This window comes from Bubalus bubalis, chromosome 3, assembly GCF_019923935.1.
Source record: "Bubalus bubalis isolate 160015118507 breed Murrah chromosome 3, NDDB_SH_1, whole genome shotgun sequence".
NCBI lineage: Eukaryota > Metazoa > Chordata > Mammalia > Artiodactyla > Bovidae > Bubalus > Bubalus bubalis.
Window position 1 is genome coordinate 131,697,050 of NC_059159.1, and position 22,401 is coordinate 131,719,450.

A 22,401-nucleotide genomic window follows, 5' to 3' on the forward strand; every position below is an offset into this window, starting at 1 on the left:
TTATACTGTTTTCTTTTTGCAGTTGAAACACAGGTCCAGAACAGTTGAGAAAGTTCCCTGAGGTCAAAGAGCTATCAAATGGTAGAGACTGTGCGAACTTAGGTGTGCTAAGAAAAGTTGTGCTTTTTAAATTACACCACCTCATGCATCTAGCTGCCTTTCTTCTTATCCCACAGGTGCTTAGCACTAACACCTGAACCCATCACTGTCAACCCCTATCACCACCATCATCACCACCAGCTTCACCATCAACATTATCATTTTCATCTTCATCATTAGGAATTCTTCCTATATGTCCTTTTCCATCTCTGTTTTAGCAGTTAGTACACAAACAAAGTTCCAGGAAGCAGAGGGGTGATGCAAAGGATTGAGGGTGGTGAACTGTTGGGGTATTTGTCTTGTGCAGGTTGAGGGGGGTGGTGACGGCCTTGAGCTGGGCCAGGCCATTGCTGTCAGTGTCAGGGAGCTGACCCTCCCCACAAATCATGCTTTGTCTAGAATAACTTGAGGCTGCTGTCTCTGGGGTTGCACAGAGTCGGACACGACTGAAGCGACTTAGCAGCAGCAGCAGCAGCAGCAGGGGAAGGGAAGACTCCCTTTATGTTCTTTTAGAACTTCTACCCTTCCTTCCTGGCCTACCCAGCTTTGGGATAAATAGAAGATCTGACCTTTATTTTATGTAGCCTGGAGGGTAAAATGAGAGCACTCTGTAAGTGGGCTTCCTAGGTGGTGCTAATGGTAAAGAACCCGCCTTCCATGCAGATTAGACATAAGAGACACGGATTCGCTCCCTGGGTGGAAAAGATCCCCTTGAGGAGGGCATGGCAACCCACTTCAGTATTCCTGCCTGGAGAATCCCCATGGACAGAGGAGCCTGGCGAGCGACAGTCCATAGGGTCATAGGAAGGCCCGAGTTAACACCAGATTCTACCATTACTAGTGACAGAACAGGGAGGGGGTCCCTTAACTTATCGGAATGTCAGTTTCCTCATCTATAAGATGACAGTCACAACACCTACACTATTAGGTGGTTTTGACAACTGGATGAGAGAATATGTATGAAGGCCTGGTAGGCTGGGAAGCCAGGCAGGAATGAATGCACTAAAGGAGATGTTACATGTCAGGCATTTGGCATGGTGCCTGGTATGCAGACAGCACTCAACAAATGGTATCTGATGATGATAATGATAATATCAGTTCTCCTGTCTGTAAAGGGGTCATAATACTCCCCCTGGGGCTTCCCAGGTAGCTCAGTGGTAAAAGAATCCTCCTGTGAATGCAGGAGGTGCAGGAGCCACAGGTTCAATCCCTGAATCGGGAAGATCCCTTGGAGGAGGAAATGGCAACACACTCCAGTATTCTTGCCTGGGAAATCCCATGGACAGGGGAGCCTGGTGGGCTACAGTCCATAGGGTTGCAAAGAGTCAGACACAACTGACCACGCACTCAGTACTCCCTTACATTTTTTTAACTGTTTTGTTGGCAATTTCGAAGCGATCTCCACACTCATTTTGTTTCTTCCTGGAGGAGGCAGTGAAAAGAAAAGGGGCAAGAGGCCCAAAGCCTTCTGCAGGCGGAGAGCTGAGTCAGGTGGGCTTCCCCAAGTTCTCCTGGCCTCCAGACTTTCCCTGCCGACCCCTGGGAGCTCTTTGTCTGTGGCTTTCAGGGACGTCTGGCAAGGCTGGCTTCAGTCTAGCGCCTGGGCTAGTTTTGTTATTTTTTCAAGTTTTGGGGCCAGGAGGGTGGGGGTCTCTCCAGCAGCTGAACTAAAAGCCCAAAACACCAGAGGAAGAGAAAAGAGGTAGGGCGGGGGGAAGGAAGGAAAGCAAGCCGATAATTTCCTCGAAGGATAAACATCCGATTTTTTTCCTCACCCAAAATAAACATGCTAGCCACAAGGAATTAAAAGCAGAAGAGGGGAGGATGTGTCTCAATTTGGGGCTGCTCTAGGAAGCTGACCTGCTATTTATGCCGGCCCTGGACACCGACCAGAGCTGCCAGTTACACTGTGGGCCTCGTTGGAGTGGGGGATGTGGGGAGAGGGCCCAGAGAGAGGGAGGTTCACACACATCCATACAGTTCCTTCAAGGGCTGCCTTCTGTGACACTGCAAATGGACGTTTCCTTTGGCTGCTTCGTGTAGCTCTGCTGACAAGCCTGTCTGGTGGCCTAGAATGGAGTGGGGCGTTCCTACTACTTGGGATGGTGTCAAACAAAGGCTGTTCTATAGAACAAGAGCTTGCTGTCCATCACCTGGGTGGGGAGCTGAATCTACAGATGTGGGGGCAAGGGGGGTTGGGGGGGACATCATCCAACCCCTTCCCATCACACACTCAGTCTCCCACCTCCTGGTGTTTTTCAGATCCCCATGGAAAAGACCCTGCTGCTGGGAAAGATTGAGGGAAGGAAGAGAAGGAGGCAACAGAGAATGAGATGGTTGGATGGCATCACTGACTCAATGGAGTTTGAGCAAACTCTAGGAGATGGTGAAGGACAGGGAAGCCTGGTGTGCTGTAGTCCATGGGGTCACAAAGAGTTGGCCGCAACTGAGCAACAACAACAATCACTAAAATCTTCCCACTAGTCAAGAGTGTGCTGGGCCGAGGGGTTGGCCAGGGCCCCTTGCCTTCTGGCTAATGCAGGGCACGGCTTTAGGAAGGTAATAACCCAGGGCCCCTTTCATCTGGGGCCCTAGGCACTCTGCATGCATGAGTCACCCATCTTGCTGTGTTCTAGCCAAGGAGAGGGGAGTAATTAACTCTTGGGAGGGAAACTGAGCAGAGGGTCTTGTTGAGAGGGTTGGGGGTTAGAGTCGGGGGTGGGGGAGTTGAGGAACCAGGGTTTAGCCTGTGAATGAGACCTTGGCACAGAGGTGCCTCCAAGGGATTTTGGGGTAGGAAAGCCAAGAGACTTTCAGAGGCTACCCAGAGACTGTCAAGAAGCCGAAAATCCTTCCTGTGCAGACCAATGAGTTTCTTCACAGCTTTCTAAAAGCAGACATCAGATCATGTGCTTTCTCCCCTCCAATCTATTTGTCATTTCACGATTCCCCATCACTTCCAGGGTACAATCCAAAATGTGAACATGACTGCAAGGCCTGACCTGTCTGGTCTTTGTCCATCTGTCCAGGTGGCCACAGTTTTGGCTTTTCATTGCCCCATCAGCCACGGGAGCTGGGAGGTGCCATGTCTCCTCTCTGTCCCTGTCTCCACTCATAGTTAACCCCTACCCCACTTCTCAGCCGTGAAGTGAAACATGACTTCCTCAGGAAAGACAGGTGTTCCCAAGCCTTGACCACCCTCCACCCCCCATCACAAATCAGGTCCCCTCTACTCCCTCATAGCACTTGCCACATTTGCTGGAATTTTCCCGTGGTCATCTGATGAAGAAGTTTGCCCTCCCGTCCTGAACTGGAAGCTCCATGGAAAATCCTCATGTTGGGCCTGCCTTCGTCACATGTGGATCTCCAGCACCTCGGTCAGGCACACACCATGTGCCAACAGTGTTTGTTAAATGAGTGTTCAGAACTGGGAAGGGCCATGGTGATAAACCAACCACCCTCGTCCCTCTTCCTCCTTCAATTTCGCAACTGAGGAAGTGGAATTTTACAGAGGGTAAGTGACTTGCTCAAGGTCACATGGTGCCTCAACGACCATTCAGGGCTAGAAACTCCCACCTCCTGCCTGTCGCTCCATCCCACCCCACTCCCCACCAACCCCTTGCGTTTTACAGGAGTGCCCCCAGCCCCAGTGCTGGACATTGATGGATTTCCACCTCTTGGTTTTGGAAGGAGGACAGGTTCGGAAACAAAACATCCAACCATTAAGCCCTAGATGATTTTTTTTTTTTAATTTGGAAGAGAAAGGGGGTTCCCTACCCGGAGAGGGGGAGTCCATACCCAGACCATGGGTGGCGTGCGCTGTGGACACACCGGCAGTGTGGAGCTTGAGGTCTGGCGGGCAGTTATTTCGGTTCAGGTTTGTCCGTGGTCTCATTGCTTACCACTCCCGGGTTCTGGCGACTTAGCCCATCCAGGTAATATTGGGTCATGAACTGGGTGCTGGCTTCAGGTTCAGTCAGGTGGAAGTGGCTCAGAAATTTGTCCATTTTCCAAGAGCCTAGAAGGACAAACAGACCACAGGGAGGTGATAAGACAGAACTGTGGACTTGAGAACTGGCAGGGGCCTGAGAGGGAGGCCGGCTCTGGGGAATAGAGATAGCAGGTGGTGACCCTGGCCCTTGGTCTGAAGGCAGGAGGTGTCTGGGGTGCCCACTGGCTCCTGGCTGCAGGTGAAGCCCTGGACGTCAGCAGCATCTGGAAAGGATACTTCCCAGAGGACAGTGGGGACCAAGAGCCTGGACGGAGTCAAGGACAACCTTTAATCTCTTTCTTCAGGCCTGTATTTGGCACAACTCTGCCCTCCCATCGCGTGCAGAAAGGAAATGCCTGGTCAGGTGGGCTGCCCACTTCTGCCTCCCACCCATCTTTTCCTGCAAGTTCCCCTGACTGTGGTCTGAATGCTGCTTTTCTTCATACCTGGTCACCCCCGTTGCCAAGGCTAGGATTGGCAGAAATGTCTATGCCATTTCTTCCAATCTCTTCTCCAGATGCCAGCCTGGCCACCTCCTCCCCAGTCCCAAGAGACCTCGTGCGACAGGGTTCCTTCCCTAGCAGTGACACAGATGAAAGGCAAGGCACATGGCCAGGCTGCTTCTCCTTGCCCTGAGGACCTAGATCCTGAAGGGGAGTGGAGAGTGGACGAGACGTCCCAGCCTGGACCCTGGGGAAGTCCAGTGGGTGCCCAGGTCAGAGGGGACCTTCTCCAGGGGGAGAGAACATAGGGCTGTGGGGGGAAGGAGGTGCATCTTTTAGAGCAAGTGTGAACAGGCCTAGCAGCAGGGCAAGGAGGGCAAGGCCCCAGGCACAGGGGAGGGGCTTACAGAAGTGGTCAGCGGCATAGTCCCATGCTCTTGTTTCCCAAACCCCGGGCCTCAGGCACCCTTGGTGGATGGTTGCCAGATAAAATACAGGTTGCCCAGTTCTATTTGAATTTCAGAGGAACAACGAATCCTCTGTTAGTGCAAGTGCATCCCACATATTGTGTGGCCCAGACTTATACTAACAAATTATTCCTTGTTTATCTGAAACTCAAACTGAATTGAGCATCCTATAAGGACAGAGGAGCCTGGTGGGCTATAGTCCATACAGTTGCAGAGAGTTGGACATGACTGAGCACACACTTACTTACCTATTTAATGTATTTATTGGGTGGCCCAAAAAGTTCGTCCTGGTTTTTCCATATGCTCATACAGAAAACCTGAACGAACTTCTCTGGCCAATCCAATATTTATTTATCCCTGCCCCCCCACTTCTCCCCACCCCCGCTCCCACCCCCAATCTAGCAGCCTTTCCTGGCTAGAGGAATTACTGCAGGTAGACACTGCCTGGAGCAGGGCTAGACAGTGGCTGATACAGCCTGAACCAATGGAGACCTCTAACACACCAGGAGGATGAGCTGGGGGGCTGGCAGCCTAGAATTCCTCCCTGAGCCACCCCTTCACCCACCTGTGGCCCTTCGACTGCATCCACCTCCATTTTCAGCAATGAAGAAAGCAAGTCCCCTCTCTCTGCCACCTGCCCTCCACCAGCTGTTGGCATTTCAAAGATGTTCTCAAGGAGAAGACAATTTTTAATCCAAATAAAACAATGATTTGGAAATAATACCAATAACATGGGGACTTCCATGACGGTCCTGTAGCTAAGACTTGGCGCTCTCAATGCTGGGGGCCTGGGTTCCATCCCTGGTCAGGGAACTAAGATCCCACATGTCGAAACTAAGACCTCGTGCAGCCAAGTAAAAAGTAATAGCAAGAACACCAATATAGTGCTTCCTATGTGCTAGGCACAGTTCTAGGAACTCCACACATACTCATTTAATCCTCATGAGGAAAAAAAAGTAAAAGTGAAATTGAAAGTCGCTCAGTCGTATCTGACTCTTTGCAACACAGAATACTGCAATTCTCCGGGCCAGAACACTGGAATGGGTAGCCTTTCCCTTCTCCAGGGGATCTTCCCAACCCAGGGATTGAACCCAGGTCTCCTGCATTGCGGTCAGATTCTTTGCCAGCTGAGCCACAAGGGAAGCCCAAGAAAACTGGAGTGGGTAGCCTATCACTTGTCCAGCGGTTCTTCCTGACCCAGGAATCAAACCAGGGTCTCCTACATTGGAGTTGGAGTCTTTACCAACTGAGCTATCAGGGAAGCCCCACAAGGGGAGAAAACTGTTTTTATTCTCAATGCACAGATGGGATAATGGGGTCATAGGACCAGATTTGGTGAAAAAGCTTTTAGGGGAATGGATGGGGGAAAGGAGGGCTTCCCTAGTGGCTTAGATGGTGAAGAATCAGTGTGCCAATGCAGGAGACCTGGATTTAATCCCTGGGTCAGGAAGATCCCTTGGAGAAGGGAATGCAACCCACTCCAGTATTCTTGCCTGGAGAATCCCATGGACAGAGGAGTCTGGTGGCCTACAGTCCACGGGTTTGCAAAGAGTTGGACATGACTGAGCGACTAACACACACGCTTCAGGAAAAGGGCCACCATAGGTTCCCTCAAGTCTTATCTGGCTCTGTGTGCATTCAAATTGGGCCTTTGAGGGCTAGAAAACAGGTTTTCTAGTTTTCTAGTTTCAGGACTTCTTTTTGGGGGGGGGGCAGTGGCCTGAGATGAAGACCCACTGCTGGGGGGTGGGGGGTGCGGGTGGGGAGCTGCTTTCCACTAGGATGGGAGGGAGGGAGTGAGGAGAGAGCAGGTGCTCGCCTGTCTGTGGTCTCTGCCCCGACGGAGCTGGGCTGGCTGGAAAAGAACTGTAGTTATCACGACCCTGGGAAGGAGTGTATATGTACACGTACGTGTGCATGCAAGCTTGCATGTGTGTATATGTATGCGCCAGGGAAAGGGTCATGGGTGAACTGGTGTGTGGCTGGCACGGAGGCAAGGGGACCTTCCCCACAGAGCACGGCAGGAAGGAAACCCGTGGCAGGGAAGGAATTGAAACTCATCACAAGATCAGGGCAAGTTGGCAGAAAGAAATCCCCCTGCTCCCAGGGAGACCTTGCTCAGCTCTCCCAGCAGTCTGCTCTCTCGATGGAGTTTGGGGCAGGGATGCGCCTTCTGGGTCCCATTGCCGACATCCCTGGGGTTCTCGGGTTTCTTGGGCAGCTTCTCAAACCAGGCGCATACCTCGGCAGAGGCACCCAGTGCCGGGCTGCTAGCCTTGGTGGCCTCCTCCCCTGGCTTGACTGTGACTCCTTACACCTCCGTTTCCTGCCACAGAAGGCGAGAGGAACTGACCCTGTGCAAGTTCTAGAAGGAAGAGGGGTGAGTCAGGCCCTCTAGGTTGTGTGAGGAGCTGGGAGGCTGTGGCTTCTGTGGTTGCTGCCCCGGAGGAAAGCCCCGTCCTGCATGGTAGTAGCTCTGGAGGACTGCCCTGCAGGGAGGGGCGGGCAGCCGGCTGGCTCAGGCCACGCCCCTTGTGCCTGGACCTACCCTGGACCAGCTCTGCCTGGGAAGCCGACAGGACTGGCCAGTGCACTTCTCAGGTCTCTGTGGCATGAGGCCTCTGGCTGCAGGGAGAAAGGAGGAGGGCGGCTCCTGAACCAATGGCTGGAACACAGGGGTCCCTGGTCTCCTCAGGACGGGGCTGTGGCAGAGGGTGTGCAGGGTGGTCCCTGCAGAACCCTAGGGAGTGCTGTTCTCATCCAGCACAACTACACACAGAGGCCGTTTGCTCACTTATTGGGTGGTGCTGACGGGAAAGATGTTAGCTATGAGATATGTTAAATGTTGGGCTTCCCTGGTGGCTCAGTAGTAAAGAATCTGCCTGCTGACTCAGGAGACCCAGGTTTGATCCCTGGGTTGGGAAGATCCCTTGAGGAAGGGAATGGCAATCCACTCCAGTATTCTTGTCTGGAGAATTCCATGGACAGAGGAGCCTGACAGGCTATAATATAGTTCATGGTTTGGAAAGAGTCGGACACAACTTTATCAACTTACCAACTCAACAATAATAGACCTTAGAGATGTTCCAGACCTGGGCTGGGAGGTGGGGAGCGGGGAGAGTTAGGTCATCTCATCTAAAGCCATGGGGAGGGGGTGTTCTGAGCCTCTCTACCAAACACTGGGAGGGGGTGAGTGACCCTTGTCTTCAACAAATGGGAGACAAGCTCCAAGCTTCAGAGACTCATCCCATGAATTTGAGTCTTCGGAATGGCAAGGCTGGAATGTTTGGGAATGGCCCTGAGGCAGGTCTTGACTGTCGTCTCTCCACTCCCAGCTTTCCAGATCTGTGGGGCTGACTTACCACTCACTGCTTGGGAGAAGTTCATCACATGGAATGGACCCTCCCCCACCCCTGCCACCATCCAGCCTGTCAGGGTTTAAGAGGCACGTGGTTCAGTGGTAAAGCATCTGCCTGCCAATTCAGGACACCTGGGTTTGATCCCTGGGTTGGGAAGAACCGCTGGAGAAGAAAATGGCAACCCACTCCAGTTTTCTTGCCTGGGAAATCCCATGGACAGAGGAGCCTGGTGGGCTGCGATACATGGGTCACAAAGAGCTGTACAGGACTGAGTGACTGAGCACTAATGCAAGAGACTGAGAAAGTGATGCTACACTAGTCTAGTAACACCCACCCACCAGGATTTGGGAGAACTGGGTAGACAGCACCTGGGCCAGAATTCAGAAGCTCTGAGCTGAAGGGAATCTCAGACCCTGGGATCGAGGCCCCCCCTAACACTGACAGCTGCTTCTGGGGGCTGCCAGGAGTGGTGGAGGGTTACCTGATCCAGGCCCCACTCCTGCCCTTGACAACTTTATAATAGGATGATCAACACTATATTAGGGACTTCCCTGTTGGCCCAGCAGTTAGGAATCCACCTGCCAACGCAGGGGGACTCAGGTACCGTCCCTGGTCGGGGAACTAGGATCCCATGTGCTGAGGGGCGATAAGCCTGTGCCACAACTACTGAGCCCAGGTGCCACAAGTAGAGAAAGCCCACACACCGCAGGAAGACTCAGCACAGCCAAAATTTAAAAGAAAGGAAAGAAACTGCTTTAAAAAATGAAACAAAACCAACCAAACAAAAAAAAAAAACATTGGACTAATAACAAGCTAGGCCTTTGTGGGATGGCCTCTCCACTGCACAGTGTGCAGCCCCAGGAGACGAGTTCCCATCCCCCACAGTGGTCCTGGAGTCTCTCCACCAGACTCAGTCTTTAGACTTCCCTATAGCATGAAGCAGCGCTCCCTGTGTGTCCTTGCTCCCACCTGCCTTGTCATTTGGTCCTCAGTGGACCCTCAGGTGTTCCCCTCTCTCTGGGAGGAAAACACCCATTCAGATTGGCTGGGGAAAGGGACAGGGCTCTAAACCTTGGCACGGGCCCCCCTTAGCTTCTGCTGGGACTCATGACCTCGTGGTGCCTGGCTCAGAGACACTCTGTCGCCCCAGGCCAGTGAGCTGCGTCGAACTGAGGCAGCCACCCTATTCCCCAGCCTCCGGCTGCCCTCCCTCTGCTCAGGGACACAAGTGCTTTCCTGTCAGGGGACAGTGGCCCTGAAGGAAAGACAAAAATTGAACACCAGCCTAATAAGCGTCCCACTGAGTGCCCGGCTCAGGTCTGTAATTTGTCTGGCTCTGCGTGGGGCTGGCTGCCGTGAGGGGAGCGCTGATGCCTTTCTGATGAGATTAATGATGTCCTGGCGGTGGTGGGCGGGAGGCCTGAGCCTTTTATTTTTTTGTGCTGTTAAATGACATCCAGAGACTTCCACTTGGGAGCTGAAAAGCCCTCGTTCCATGACATCCAATTACTCCTGGAGAATATTTGCTGAGTAGCTGATCCTGCTGACTTGAGAGGCTCAGGGCAGAGGGGACCACTATGACTTCGGCAGGAGTGAGAGGGTGGGGATGTCAAGGGGGTTTTCCAAGGTAGAGAGGAGAACCCCTGAGAGCTGGCGAGCGGAAGTGCGATTCCTAATTACCCAGTAAGTGGATCACCGGGCTCCTCCCTCCATCGTGCATTTGTGGGTGGTGGGTAGGTGTGGGTAAGGGAATGAGAAGAGGGGAGACTCCAAATTGTCCACTGAGCCCCCAGTTATCAATTACAGTACTTGGTAATGGTGATGGACGGCTGACTGGAGTTCTGGGTGAAAGTTGGGGATTATCTGCGGTTTCCGGATGATCTCTTCAGTACAGCTTGGGATGGCTGACGCTGGGCTTGACTGGGGTGTGTTCTGGAAGAGGGTGCCTGGGGCCTGTGGCGGTGGCAGGTGGTTCCAAGCCAGGGCGCCTGTCTGAGCCCAGCATGGCCTCACTTGGGCCGCTGCCAGGCCCCCAGTCCTACCCGCTCTGCCAGGTGGGTGGGGCCCTTTGGAGGCAGAAGAGGGCTGCCTGACACAAGCCCACACAGTGACTCAGGGGCTGGGCCCCCGGGCTCCTGGGGCCTGGCCAGGTGAACCACCATGGGAGGTCATGGGGGGTGGGGGGGGCTGTTTTGCAGTGGGTTGTGTGTGTTTGTGTCTGTCTGTGTTTGGGCTGCTCTCCAGGCAGCACTCCCTTCGCTGCTACCTGGCTTGCACTAGGTCTCCCCTCGTTGCCACCAGGCCTGGTGGATCCCCTGCCAGCCTTGGGCCCTCACCATGGATGCTGCCTACTGTAGACGCTGCCTTTGTGCCCTTGGCCCTGGGCTTTCAAACATTTCCCCACAGCGCCCTTACCTCACTCACCCACAGAACTCCACAGGCCTTCAGATGCCACAAGCAAGACTTAAACCCCACAGTGTGGCAAGTCTCTGCCCGTCCCTCCTCTCTGACCCCTATGGGTGGGTGGCTCACCCAGAGGCGGCTCCATTCAGCCGCCTGTGGTGCTGGGGAGCAAGATTCTGGCTGTCTGGTCTGGAGCCCAGGGACCCTCTTCTGCTCCTCCCACCCTGTTCTGCAAGAAGTCTCCCTGCAGATCCCCCAGGCTTCCGTGGTCAGGCAGACCCAGCCTGGCATGGCCTGTTAGTCCCCATGGTGCCGCAGCACAATTCTGGGCCCATGGTCTTGGAGAGGCTTGAGAAGCCAGCTGTGGCGGAGGGGATTCCCCGGCTCACCCTGAGGCATGTGAGGCCAGCTTGTGGCACCCCTGGGCAAGGTGCCTAAGGTGTGGCAGGGCACAGACCACAGCTCCTAGAGCTTAAGTCTCCACATGGTGCCGGGTTGCAGCCTTCCTCCAGAGGAGGGGTGTGTGGGGGCATCACTAAGACACCCAGGGCAATGGACAGTCTTGCTCCCTCTCAGACCCCATACTAGGGCCCAGAAGTCTGGTGGTCTGGGTCGGGGGAGATGGAATGTGGGTGAACTGTTGCCAAGACCCTTGGCCCAGAAAGAAGAAGAAAATGATCTTGCTATGAACTGCAGATTCTTAGTCAAGCAAGCCACTCACCATTCTGGGCCCTGATTTCCTCCTCTGCCCCGGGGTTGGTAGGGGGCATGTGGTTACTGTGCTGCCCACCCCACATGGTTGGGGGGGTGGGGAGGGGCAGGGCAGGCTGATAGAGAGTCTGGGACAGGGTGGGTGTGGGCACCGAAATGGTCATTTGTGGGCACAGTGCTCACAGAAGCGGCTGTCTTAGCAGGTGTTAAAGGAAGTTGAACGTGAGGTGTGTTTGTGAACGTGGGGGTGTGAAAATGGGCAGATCCCTCTGTGTGTGTGTGTGTGAATGGTTATCCGTGGGTTTGTCTCCTATACAAACACACTCATTGATTCAAAGTTCACAGAGGGCTGCGCCCAGGGACAGGTGGCAAAAAGGGAATGTAGGACAGACCTGAGCTCTTTCTTCAAGGAAGAGACTGGAGAGTCTTGTGGTGGAAGTTGTTGCTGTTCAGTTGCTCAGTCGTGTCTGATTTTTGTTGCAGACCCCATGGACTGCAACACACCAGGCCTCCCTGTTCTCCACTATCTTCTGGAGTTTACTCAAATTCATGCCCATTGACTTGGTGATGCCATCCAGTCATCTCATCCTCAGTTGCCCCCTTCTCCTTTTGCTTTCAATCTTTCCTAGCATCGGGGTTTTTTTCCAATGAGTCAGCTCTTTGCATCAGGTGGCCCAAGTATTGGAGCTTCAGCAACAGTCCTTCCAATGAATATTCAGGTTGATTTCCTTTATTATTGACTTGTTTGATCTTTGCAGTCCAAGGGGTTCTTAAGAGTGGTGGAAGTGGGAGCCGGCAAGAGGAAAATGTAAAAAATAGAGAAGAGAGAAAGGCAGGTGACTGAGGACATAAAACTAGGTGTTTTGTGAGCACGTGAGTGTGCAATAGGAGCAGGAGAGGGCAGGGGAGGCACTGACAGGGGTGGACTTCTCACTGACTGAGAGAAGATGGGCCCTTGGGGGAATTTAGAGAAGCACCATGGACTGGTGTCCTGAAGGTTTAAACGCAGTCCTGCTGTGGGGGAAGGGGGAAAATGTTCTGCCCAGATTGGCAGGCAGAGGCAAATCCATTGCTGGGTGAGCTGGTGGGCAGGTGGACATGAATGAAGAAGCAGGGGTTAAAGGGTATTCTGGCAGCGTGTGGTCCAAAAGGGTGTGAAACAAGGTATCGAGTATGGGCCCTCTGCAGACAAAGCCCCTCAAAGCATTTGGTTGGTTCCTCTAGTACCTGGAAGTCTAGGGCCAAATCCAAGGCTGCCATGAAGACCATGTGCAGAGAAACCATCATGAAACCCAGATGAGCCCAGAGACCGGATTGTAGGCTTTGGGTGAAGAGGATGGTGGTGGTGGTGGGGGGGTGTTGGAGATTAGACCTGGGGGAGGGGAGTTAAACTGGGAGGCCAAGGGGGCAAGTCCTGTGTCTTATAGATCCAAGATAATGCCAGTTTCAAATCTGAAAAGGTGAAATGTGGCCTTTGGGACAAATGTCAGTGAAACTGGGTCAGCCCTTGTCAGAGGGCATCAGTTCAGGCTCTATCAGCCTCAGCATTCTCCTCCATTTAGGGTGTGGTCAAATGGCAACCCACTCCAGTATTCTTGCCTTGAGAACTCCGTGGATGGAGGAGCCTGGCGGGCTACATCTATGGTGTCGTAAAAATGTTGGACATAACTTAGCGAATGAACAACAACAACAACATGATTAAGCGATGTGACTGTCTCCCTCCACTCTCTCTGTGAGCTCCTAGTGTCTGCAGAGATTCACTAGGTTACTCCACACATCCGCAGCAGCAGGGATGTACTTCTGTACCCATGGCACCCAGAATGGGGCCTCAAACACACTTGACACCAAGCGTCACCTGAATGGACGAAAAAGGCACTGCTGAATCATGATGTGGAAAGTGGCACAGGGAGGAGGGAGCTGTGGAAAGGCAGGACTTCACAGACTAGAAGCGAGGTGGGCCCAGATCCTCTTCCAGCAGTGGTCTCGGTGGCCCTGGGTCTGATAAAAGGCCTCCTCCCAGAAGCCCACAGGACTGGCGGTGAAGGGAGTCGCACCCAGATTTTTGTGGTGGAACTGGCAGGTGGGAGAGTTCCATGAACCAGAAGCAAATCTGTTGAGGGTCATTCAGGGGTAGACCAGCTAGACAAACCCCTTATCTTGATAATGGAGATACTGAGGCCCAGGGAGGTGAGGTGGTTTGTCCAGGGTCAGACAGTGAGCATTTGGATGTTGAGATCTCCCATCTGTTGACCCCTCATATGTCATCCTGGAGTCACAGGACAAAGAGGAATCCTGGAGAGGGTTGAGCCCCTGACCCTGAACAATGCCACCTCCCCCACAAATCCTGACCCCCAAACAGTCATATAAGTTCAAGGAGAATAATCTCATGCTTCCTTCTCATTGAATCTTGTCATTCACAGCTAAGTTCCAGCATAAGAGGCAACCCCAAAGGACTGAGTCAAGTTAACCATCTCCCGTGGATACCCTTCTACATGGGCTCTTGCATACTGACCTCTCCCCTCCAGCCTCTGGATGCTGTTCCTGTCTGTTCATCCAGGGGTCACTTGACCAGGGTTGGCTATGGCACACATACCCTGGGACTCCCCACCTCCCTCCATGGAAAGAAAACTAGATCAAAGTAAGCCCCAGGGCCTGTGCTCATGGGCAAGGCCTCTTGTCCTGGACTCCTGAGGGCTGGTCCAGCTTGAGTGCCCAGAGACCCTCTGGCACTGTGCGAATGTTAGAGACTGCCTGGCCTTGGGAAATGCACACAAGCAGCTTCTGCTTTTGCAGTCAGCCCTGGGCTCATCCACGCCACACACCCCTAGGCTCCCAATGGCCTCCTGTCCTCTCATTCTAGTCTGTGCTGCCCACCACTCTGATGCAGTTTTCTCTGAAGCATGGCTTTTGTGTGTTACTCTTCACATGGGCAATCTCCAGTAGTTCTCTACAGCCCCCAACAAAGTCATGCCTGTGCTGGGCTTTGGAGAACCTCCATGACTTCCCACTTTCTCCTTTCATCACCATCACAGGGGGCCTCCTCACTTTTTATATTTAAAAAAAAATTTTATTTATTTATTTTGGCTGTGCTGGGTCTTCGTTGCAGCTCAGGCTTTTCTCTAGTTGTGGGGAGTGGGCTTCTCACTGAGGTGGCTCTTCTTGCTGTGGAGTACAATAAGATCCAGCATCTTGTTGCTCTAGGGCACATGGGTTTCAGTAGTTGTGGCTCCTGGGTTAGTTGTTCCATGGTATGTGGGATATTCCTGGACCAGGGATCAAAACTGTGTCCGCGCTGGCAGGTGGATTCCCAACCACTGGACCATCAGGGAAGCCCTTCTCACTTTTAAAAATAAGCTTTGCCTCTGCGGCTTCCCCAGTCCAGAGCACCCTTTTCTCCTTCACTCAAGGATTCGAATCTCTTCCTTCTCCAGGACCAGCCTACACTCGGCCTCCTCCAAGTGGCCTCAGGACACTGTGGATCTGAAGATCCAACCCTTTGTTTTCTAGATGAGGAAATGACTTGCTGAGACGTCAAATCACTAGGTAGAGACTAGAAATCAATGTTTCCTCACCCTGCAGTAAAATACTTTTCACTCGTCCCAGCTGAAGAAGGTGTGTCATCCTGGAGGGAAAGGGAAACTGGAAAGGGACAGGACTGTCCCTAAGTCCACTGGAGCTCCGGTTGTCCTTCCAGCCAGAAACACACAATTAAGTGCTTAATTATACACTGCTCTGCATTGTTATTTGAGTGTTTCCAAAGGAGATTGTAAGCCCCTTGAGGGCAGGGATCTTTCCCTGTGCCCTGGATCGTGTTCCCTCCAAAGACCTTAGCATGGGTCACGTGGAAGACATCACACTGTGGGACTGGAACCTGGAAACTTTCATCTGCCAGAATAATTTTACCGTCTCCATTGCTGGTAGCAAACAAAACAGCATATGGAAGCCAAAGGGACTCTGCCCAGCGGCAAGTCCGGTTCCAAAGTTTTCACAGAGATGGAAGGAAGGTTTTTGGTGGGGGTGCACAAAAAAACGTGGCTTTGGCAAAGATCCTCTAGATCTAAGGCTCATGGGTAGAGTTAAGGTCCCAACTTGCTCACAAATACTCAAACCATTCACTTCCACCCCAGAATTCACCCCAGTTTTGAAGAATGGGAAGGTCTTACCTCGAGTTTTGTTTTCTTTGGGAGAGAGAGAGATGGTCCTTCCTTCCTGAAGATAGACAAAGAACTGGTAGCGATGTAAGCCACTGTGTGCTGGTGGGGAGGGAGGCTGGTAGGCTATGGGAAGAAAAAGGAGAGAGGGTAGGCTCCACATGCCCCAGTACACAGGGGCTCCTGGCTGCTCTGGGAAGGGGGCAAATAGTCAGTCTTGGTCCTTTTCATGGTCCTCGCTGACCCTCCTGGGGTCCCAGCTGTGTGTGTGTGGTGGGGGAGGTCCACATACTGCAGACCTTCAGGCTTTATCTTGGGCAGAATCTCATCTTCAGTCACTTCATTTAAGAAGTGCATTGTTTGGGGTGGTGGTGGGGAGGAGGAGGTGTGGGCAGGTTGAAGGTCTTGGGTGCTGGCTGGACTCTTGGGCCTTTCTGGACCAGTGGGTCTTGGTGTTGTCCCCTTTCCGCTTTGGTCTATCCTGATGGATTTCCTGCCTCAAGAGAAACCCCATCTTCCTCTGCGAGTGTGTTTGGCAGGGGATTTTTATTTATTTTCTCAGCATTTCCTTATGAACTCAATCCCCAAAGAGGCCAATTTCTTGGCTGGATCCGGAGGATCTGGAAGTGGTTACGGGGGTGGGTGGGACTCGGTTCAAAGGTTTGATCATGGAAGTTGTAGGATCTGGGTGCTTGGGGCACCGGGAGCTGACTCAGTCTCTTCCGGAGGAGAGTGCCCATCTCCCCTCCTTTCGCTCTTTGTGCGGGAGGCACTCTTTGTTGAGGGGGAGATGTGGAGTGGGGACATCTCTCATCCTTCCCCTAAGTTTATGCAGGGCCTCAGGGTTTTGCGAGTCAGACTCCTGCAGACTGTTCCAGCTGGGCCTCCTTCCAAGCGTGTGGTGCCTCTTTCCCACCCCTCTGCTCCCTTCATCTTTCTTTCCAAGGAACCAAGCATCTTCTGAGGGGTGGGTGGGGATGGACTGTTTGCAAGGATGCTGCTAGTGGGATGGAGCATTGACACATGATGGCCACTTCCCTCTCCTGATCGTCAGTTAGACAAGAATCACTTGCTTCTCGGAGTGGTGGAAGCGTTCCTCCTGGTGCACTTCCGGCCTCTGGCGAGCTCGCAGCCAGGGGAATTCCTGACTATTCATTCCTCCCTGGGTTTTTACATTGCAGAGCAGATGTGTGTGTGTGTGTGTGTGTGTGTGTGTGTGTGTGTGTGTGAACCCAGGGTCTGCCAGAAGTCATGTGAGTTGTGTGAACCAGAGTCTACACTGGGGTGGGTGTGGGTTTTGCAGGAACTGGTGCATGTGTGCCCAGGCTATTTTGGAGGGGCTCTGCCAGTGTGTGCATGTGGGTAAATTGATGCTTTTTTTTTTTTTTATACAAATACTGCTGTCCAGTGATGGATCTCAGTGGTTCCGTGCAGCTGGGAATTTGTTCTAGGGGGAGATGGAGATGGAAGCTCTTCTCACTAGGGTGTTCCTGAAGAAACTCTCCTTCCAAAAGTAGAGCTGAGAGGCATGAGGAGGGAGACAATGGGACACATTTGTTGAGCTGCATCTTGGGGCCAGGCCCCGGCTAGGTGCTTTCCCATGTCACTAGTCACGAGTGTTAGTCGCTCAGTTGTGTCCGACTCTGTGACCCCATAGACTGTAGCCTGCCAGGTTCCTCTGTCCATGGGATTCTCCAGTCAGGGATACTAGAGTGGGTTGTCACATCCCCGGAATCCTCATCACGACTCGGGAAGGCGGGTGTTATGGTTATTATCTAGATGAGGAAACTGGGGCTCTGAGCAATGAAATCAGGCTGACAGTCAGTGGTGGAGCTGGGCTTTGAATCCAGGCCTGGCTGGTGCCCGAGTCTGTGTTGCTTCACCAAACCATGAAACTCAGTTGTTGTTTTTTTCTTGCTCAACCCTTTGCCAAGGGCCAGCTCACCCTTGGAGCAGTTGCTTCAAGCTGAGTGGTGGGCCTGCTCTTGCTGGCGGATCCCAGAGGGAAGGGAGGAGGGGAGCTGGTGGTGAGAATGGGGGTGGGAAAAAGAGGGGATTGGAGAAAAGGGAGGTCCATGCAGCTGCATAGTAGGACTGGGAGAGAGCAGGGAGGGGACCAAGCCCAATCTGGGGGGCAGTTCTGGTTCCAGGTTAATGTAGCCCTGTAAGTTAATGTAGGCTCCATCTCTTACTGGTTGTGTGACATGGGACAGGTGGGTCTATGCCTCAGTTTCTTCCTCTTTATCGGAGAAGGCAATGGCACCCCACTCCAGTACTCTTGCCTGGAAAATCCCATGACAGAGGACCTTGGTAAAGAGGTGTTGATGGCAGTGACCTTAAAGGACAGTTGTGAAGATTAAATCAGAACGTTCAAGTGAACTCAGGGATCAGTGCTTCCCACTCCGTGAAGCTGTATTGCTATGATGCTTGTCATTGCCCTGGCTGGAGGGAGGGGCCCTGGAGGGTGTCACTCACGCGATAACTTCTGGCCCTGAATCTTCCCTATCTTCATGTCGGAGCCCTGAAAATAAGAGACAGGCACGGGCAAGGATTACTCCCAGGGCAGCGGAAGACCACACCATCCACTCAGTCCCAGTGGGCTCTGCTGAGTTCTGTCTTTCTCTCTGAGAGAGCAGGATGGGAAAGGAGGAAGCGGTCTGACTGTCCTGGGGGATGCTGCTAGGACAGGCTGTGGGGTTTAGAATGGTGCCTCAGGGGGTCTGGGAGAGAGGACAGATACAGACATTGTTGGGGATGACCTGCTGGCAAGGCATGGACCCCCTGATCTATGGAGAGCCTGAGAGGACCCTTCTGGAAGAGACATCCCCCCCCTCACCCTCCGTGCTCCCAGGCTGAGCTCAGGATGCACCTCTAGGTCTGTGGGTCCTGTTAAATCTAGTGCCTGGGCTGACCATGCTCACTGCTTGCCCATCCTCTCGGGCTCTCTTTGGGACCTTCAGAATACTCTGCCAACAGCTGCCTGAGCAGCCAGCAGGGCAAGAGAGGGCCAGAGGAGGCTGGACCGCCTGATTCTGAGGCTCGAGGGGACTCAGTCCACCATGCTGGGTGGCTAGGACAGCCTCAGTTTTCCCCCTCCCTTGCTCCCTTTCCCTTCCCCCTCCCCTGCACTCAGTGTCTGTGAGATAATGAGGTGATCCTGGGGGCGGGTGCTAATTACTGTTTGTGCAGGGCTGGGAGATGCTCAGATGAAAGGCGCTGGAGCGGGCCCCTGGGTCTGTGCCATGGCTCGGGGCCCCGGGCCATGCCAGGGAGTCCTGCGGCCCCTAGGTGTGGGGTTTTATAGCCTTAATGATGGTGATTAGTGTGGCTCTTCGCTGGTTCTGCCAACACCTAACTGTGCCCTGGCCACCTTTCCACCCAGCCCTGCTGGTGCGGCCCCTGCTCCTTACCCGTGAGAGGAGGTAGGGGTGGGGTGGGGCAGGAGAGCATGTGATATTTCTCCTCAGGTCTCTGCGGAGCTTCTCAGAGTCTGAGTGACCCAAACCCCAGTGTGGTTTCCTTTTTACAAAAACGCAAGCCCCGTTCCATTCCAGACCCCCCATCCCCTTCCTGTTCTCCCCTTTAGGCTGCAGTTTGTCCAAGTTTGTGCCAGAATATCCCTCTCCCTCCCCTCCCCCTGCTCCTCTGTGTCCAGCTAGGTCGCCTGTGGTGGGAAGAAGAGGCAGGAGACTGCATAAGGATGGAGCCCTGCTTTGAGCCCCACTTCCACTGTTTCCTGCGTGTCTTTTGATGTCCTTGCCCTCACCCTCACCCCATCTTGTTTGCTCAGTAGCACCCAGGTAACCTTCTAATTCAGCCCCTCAGATGGACCCGAGCTCTGCTTACCCCCTCTCCCCCAGTATCAGGCCAGGCCTTATCCAGGGCTGGCTTGAGACCCCGGTGTGGCCAGCAGCTGAGGTGCTGGGGTGGCAGGATGTGTGGGGGAAATGGAGGCCCCTCCCCTGGATACCCTTCTCTCTCCCAGGAGAGGCGGGGAGGACCTGAGGCCTTCCAGTCGCTTTCTCTGAATACCTCCCTGGCCTCTCTAGCAGGACTGAAAGGTGGGTGCTGAGGCCAGGGAAGCCCAGCCCAGCCTGGCCTCCCCCTCGTTCCCAGCCTCCCTCTCATTCCTTCCCAAGTCAGACCGGCCAGTGGTTTGTTTAAACAAAACAATAGCAACCTAGGCCGGCTGTTTCTTTTCAATTCCCCACAGGCTTGGGTCCCACCCAGAGTGATAAACAGGCCTCTCTCCTGGTGCAAGCACAGAGAGGGGGCGAGGGCGCGGTAGGCCCTGGGCCTGTAGGGTCAGAGCAGTGTGGAAAGTCTGATCGTAGCCTCCATGAGGGTGGGGAGGCTCTCCGTCCCCTCCCTTTCACTCTGGGGAGTCTTTTTCTCCTTGGCCGGGGCTGGCTTGGCAAGGACACATGCAAACCCTTAGTAACACTGGCGGCCCTTCCTGCCCGCCTTCCCCTGCCCACTGCCCCCGAGATCGGCTGAGGCAGCTGCCAGGGGCCGTGAGCAGATGGTACTGATGGCCTGGAGAGCCTAGAGGGTCTCTCGGGACCCTGTCCTTGGACAGACGCTTATCCTTGTTGGCAGGAAAAGCACCATGGAAAGTTCTGAGAAAGGACCAGGCAGCAGAAGGGTCCCTGAATGTGGTCAGCTCGGTTGGTGTTTACTCAAGCTGGGTTGGGAATTGGCTAAGCTCCCCTTTGGCCATCAACCGTCCTCAGGGGCTTAACGTTTCTACCACAGAACTAACACCTGGTGGGGGCCTTAGCAAACCAAATCCAAGGGTGAGCAAGTTGAGTCCCCAAAAGAGCTCAGACAACATGTCCAGCACCACACAAGTGGTGAGTGAGCGAATGCCAGAATGTTCTAGGAGGAGGGGGCCTCAGACCCTTTGACCTTGGACCCACAGTACTTCTAAGACACTGTGACAATCCCTTTCCTTCTCTAGGAGGTGTTTTTTGGAAAAAGTGAAAGGCTTAGTTGCTCAGTCATGTCTGACTCTTTGCGACCCTGTGGACTCTAGCCCGCCAGACTCTGCTGACTATGGGATTCTCCAGGCAAGGATGCTGGAGTGGGTAGCCATTTCCTTCTTCAGGGGATCTTCCCAACCTAGAGATTGAAACCAGGTCTCCTGCAATGTAGGCAGATTCTTCACTATCTGAGCCACTCACCGTTATGTATTAATTTTTCTTGGCAGTACCCTGTGGCATGCAGGATCCTTGTTCCCTGACCAGGGATTGAACATGCACCCCTTGCATTGGAAGCATGGAGTCTTAACCACTGGACCACTAGGGAAGTCCCAGGAAGACCATTATTAATGTATACAGATATTATCCAGCCAGTGGAAGACAGGGAGGCCTGGCGTGCTGCAGTCCGTGGGGTTGCAAAGAATCGGACTTGACTGAGTGATTGAACAACATTACCTGGAGGACTGGGGCTCCTGTGGCAATGATTACGCACCCCCTCAACACCACCCCCATCCCATGTGAAAACATGAACTCTCCTAAAGCATCATCATGGCTTGCAGTGTCGCACATCACCTTAGAAAGCTGGAAAGTCACCTTAGACAGCTGGAAAGCTTTGGAGATGCAGGAGATTCAGGGGAATTTTGAAGAGAAGAGGGAAATCTATTATTCAGAGGAGACAGGGTTGAGGGAAGTACCCTGAGAGTGGCAACAAGCTCAGCATTTGAGGACCAGACCCCACACCTGTCGAGTCAGCAGAGAAGAGCTTTGGCAGGAGAGCCTCAGGAGGGGAGGGCTTCCTTTCTTTCCCTACTACCCCCTTCTCGGCTCCCAGGCATGCTGCTCCTCTTTAAGACTGGCACAGACAAAACTTCCTTTCCCTAACTATAGCTAAGACAGGTGGACATTTTCAAAAGGAACTTGTCTGAATGCAGATTTTTAAAAAGGAAATAATGACAGAAATTACACACAGCATGAAAATAGTTGGATTGCTAATCCTCAAGAACACTGAGAAGTCCGGGATGGGTTTTCTGGGATTTCAGTATGGGAGCACCGGAGGTGTTTTGTCAGTGTGCTTGGGAGGATGTTCTGGGCCTTTCTAAGTCACAGGGACCCCCTGGCCTTGGGACAGCAACTCCTTTCCTCATCAGCATCCTCTGGAAATGCGGAACCCAACACTCAACATCCTCTTAGCAGGGGGAGGGGAGCAAGAGGTGGGAAATTGCTGAGTTGGACCCTTAAATGCTCAGGATATAAGATAGTCTCCCCTCTTTTTAGATTCTGGTGCTTGATGTGTGCATGTGTACATCCATGTGTGTGTAAACGTGCATGTGTGTGCATGAAGGGTGTGTACAGAGCTGGGTGGCACACAAACTGACACATACTATTCTATCACAGAGAAGAAGCTCAACTCTGTGGACCCTATGGAGGAATGTCCTGGTTTATAGAACATGAGACTTTCCATCTAGCTCTCTCCCACCTCAGAACCCATCGTGTCTTGTTGAGCTAGTTTGAAACTGACATGTGAGATGTTTAAGAAGAGCTGTGGCTCGACGGGGAGTTGCAGCAACCTCATTTCATGGACCAGGGTGATGCAGGCTGTCTCAGCCAGGGTTGTTCTGACTGGGGCTTGTCTCAGGGCAAGTAAAGAACACAGTGCTGGGCTTTCCTGGTGGCTCAGAGGTAAAGAATCCACCTTGCAAATGCAGGAGACATAGGTTCGATCCCTGATCCAGGAAGATCCCACATGCCATGGAGCAGCTAAGCCTGTGCACCACAATTGCTGAGCCTGTGCTCTAGA

The 22,401-nt window shown here is 53.1% G+C and overlaps 1 protein-coding gene across 5 annotated transcripts in view; it reads right to left on the reverse strand.

Moving 5' to 3' along the window:
• Positions 1-3,833: 3,833 nt before the first annotated feature.
• The window catches only part of PEBP4 (phosphatidylethanolamine binding protein 4), a 223,101-nt gene continuing 204,533 nt past the window's right edge, over positions 3,834-22,401 (reverse strand). For 3 of the 5 annotated variants that reach the window (XM_025279194.3, XM_025279195.3, XM_006040941.4), the window contains 3 exons: positions 18,100-18,145; positions 15,637-15,750; positions 3,834-4,117 (listed from right to left, as the gene is read on the reverse strand). In XM_025279194.3, coding sequence (XP_025134979.2) covers positions 3,963-4,117; positions 15,637-15,750; positions 18,100-18,145 — 315 coding nt within the window. In that variant the 3' untranslated portion in view covers positions 3,834-3,962. Of the gene's footprint in view, positions 4,118-14,618; positions 14,737-15,636; positions 15,751-18,099; positions 18,146-22,401 lie in introns of those variants that run through there. The other 2 variants (XM_044940126.2, XM_025279196.3) reach the window with 2 other exon arrangements.